The sequence below is a fragment of the Aplysia californica genome, unplaced genomic scaffold (assembly GCF_000002075.1).
Source record: "Aplysia californica isolate F4 #8 unplaced genomic scaffold, AplCal3.0 scaffold00586, whole genome shotgun sequence".
In the NCBI taxonomy this organism is placed as follows: Eukaryota; Metazoa; Mollusca; class Gastropoda; order Aplysiida; family Aplysiidae; genus Aplysia; species Aplysia californica.
This window is the reverse complement of record NW_004797856.1, coordinates 229,072-231,048: the sequence shown is the minus strand read 5'-3', so window position 1 is coordinate 231,048 and position 1,977 is coordinate 229,072. Positions and strand designations below refer to the sequence as shown.

The following is a 1,977-nucleotide window of genomic DNA, read 5'->3' as shown; positions in this document are numbered from 1 at the left end:
GGGGTGAGTAATACCTTGAAGCTTTAGGGTATCATACTGGAGTGTAGCCATTGGACAAAACAAATCTCTCATTCAGACATCATGTACATTAAAGTCAGAGAAAGGAGGAGAAAATTTCCCTTCATTTTTACGTACTAGGGTACCAAGAGGCATATGAAACCAAAAATTCCGGAGACGATTAATCTGTCCCCGTTGTTCTACGCACCCCGCATAATCTAGCAAAATTTGACCATTTTTTACATAATTTCTGATCATTTTCCTTTATCATTCTTTGTTAAAATGAACAGAATCGCATAATTTCACATATTTGGGTTCCGTTTGCACAATTTCAGAATTTTTCTAGCATAAAACGACGGGGACAGATTAATTCTATAGACAAACATAAGGAGAACAGAAACACAGAAGTACATTCAAATGGGGCAAAGAATGTATAAATTCTATCAAAATCTAAATTCTATTTAATGCTGATGGAAATTTGTAGCTGTAAATGTCTCAGCCTCCATCCACACAACTTAGATCATTTAACACTTTGCCATCACATCTCGCCGATCTGCGATGTTATCCATCCAGTTTCTTTGGATTTTCCCCAAAATACCTTTGCCTTTGATGGCAAGGGTTTTTACTATAGGAGCCTTTGATGGCAAGGGTTTTTACTATAGGAGCCTTGTGATGGCAAGGGTTTTTACTATAGGAGCCTTGTGATGGCAAGGGTTTTTACTATAGGAGCCTTGTGATGGCAAGGGTTTTTACTATAGGAGCCTTGTGATGGCAAGGGTTTTTACTATAGGAGCCTTGTGATGGCAAGGGTTTTTACTATAGGAGCCTTGTGATGGCAAGGGTTTTTACTATAGGAGCCTTGTGATGGCAAGGGTTTTTACTATAGGAGCCTTGTGATGGCAAGGGTTTTTACTATAGGAGCCTTGTGATGGCAAGGGTTTTTACTATAGGAGCCTTGTGATGGCAAGGGTTAAGAGGTAGGCTGTGTTTGATCCTGTCTATCAAGGCCAACCCTGGCTGAGAGGGAAGCAATATCCCAGCAGATTGATAGTTGTTTTTGTTTTTTTTTGGTAAGTGTTTTACAGCTCTCGCAACTGCATGAGGTCATATGAGCGCAGCGGACTGCAGATAAGAAACGACGGTACGGGCTCAACACAGACAGAAATCAGTCAGCTCACCAGTTCAAACTCGTGTCCCACGCAGGACTGTACAAAGTCATTGTGCCGCAAATACATCTGAAATAGCGTAATGAGAAATGTGTCACACAAGAAGAAACATATGTGCCACGACGTGATGGAATCAGGCACTCGTCCAGTTTTGGTCATGTGGAGTTATTGGTATCATTTAAAAGCTAATTCATTTCCCGTACTTTCAATAAAGAAATACCCATGAATCTAAAATAGAAGTCGAGATATTTGTGATTGAAGGAGATGAGGTCGCCTGGTTTCAGTGTTAAAATTAGCTAAAAAGTTTGGTAACTCCAATAGCTTCAGAGTCCTTGAAAACAGAGAAATTACATATTTTGTGCCTTTAATCAATGTTTTTCAGTAAAATTCACATGGAAATGTGGTTTTAAATGGACATTGAAGGGGTTGAGCAAAAAAACTGAAATTCAATTTTAAAAATTGCCAAACTGGCAGAAAAATGCCAGTTTCTTCCATTTAATTATTTTGACGAGTGCCTGATTTTACCACGATGCCTCACATTATCTTCTTTGTTTTATAAGATGGGATAAGTAACAACGGGTAAACTTTTCATAATTATAAATACGTACATGCATAAATACATACATAAATACACACTATTACACAAATACAGAACAGTTTACAACCATGCCACTGTTGGTCGCCATTGTGCAGCACCCTGTATTTTGAGCTAGGGTTGTCGTGTCTTGCTCAAGGACACACCCCAGTGACCACCCATCTGATTCCCGTGCCACACACACACACACACACACACACACACACACACACACACACA

The 1,977-nt window shown here is 39.5% G+C and overlaps 1 protein-coding gene across 1 annotated transcript in view; it reads right to left on the bottom strand.

Moving 5' to 3' along the window:
- The window catches only part of LOC101850032 (Meckel syndrome type 1 protein), a 27,037-nt gene that overhangs the window by 14,987 nt on the left and 10,073 nt on the right, over nt 1–1,977 (bottom strand). Inside the window, exon 10 of the mRNA XM_005107218.3 lies at nt 1,176–1,232. Within this exon, the coding sequence (XP_005107275.1) occupies nt 1,176–1,232 (57 nt within the window). The remainder of the gene's footprint in view (nt 1–1,175; nt 1,233–1,977) is intronic.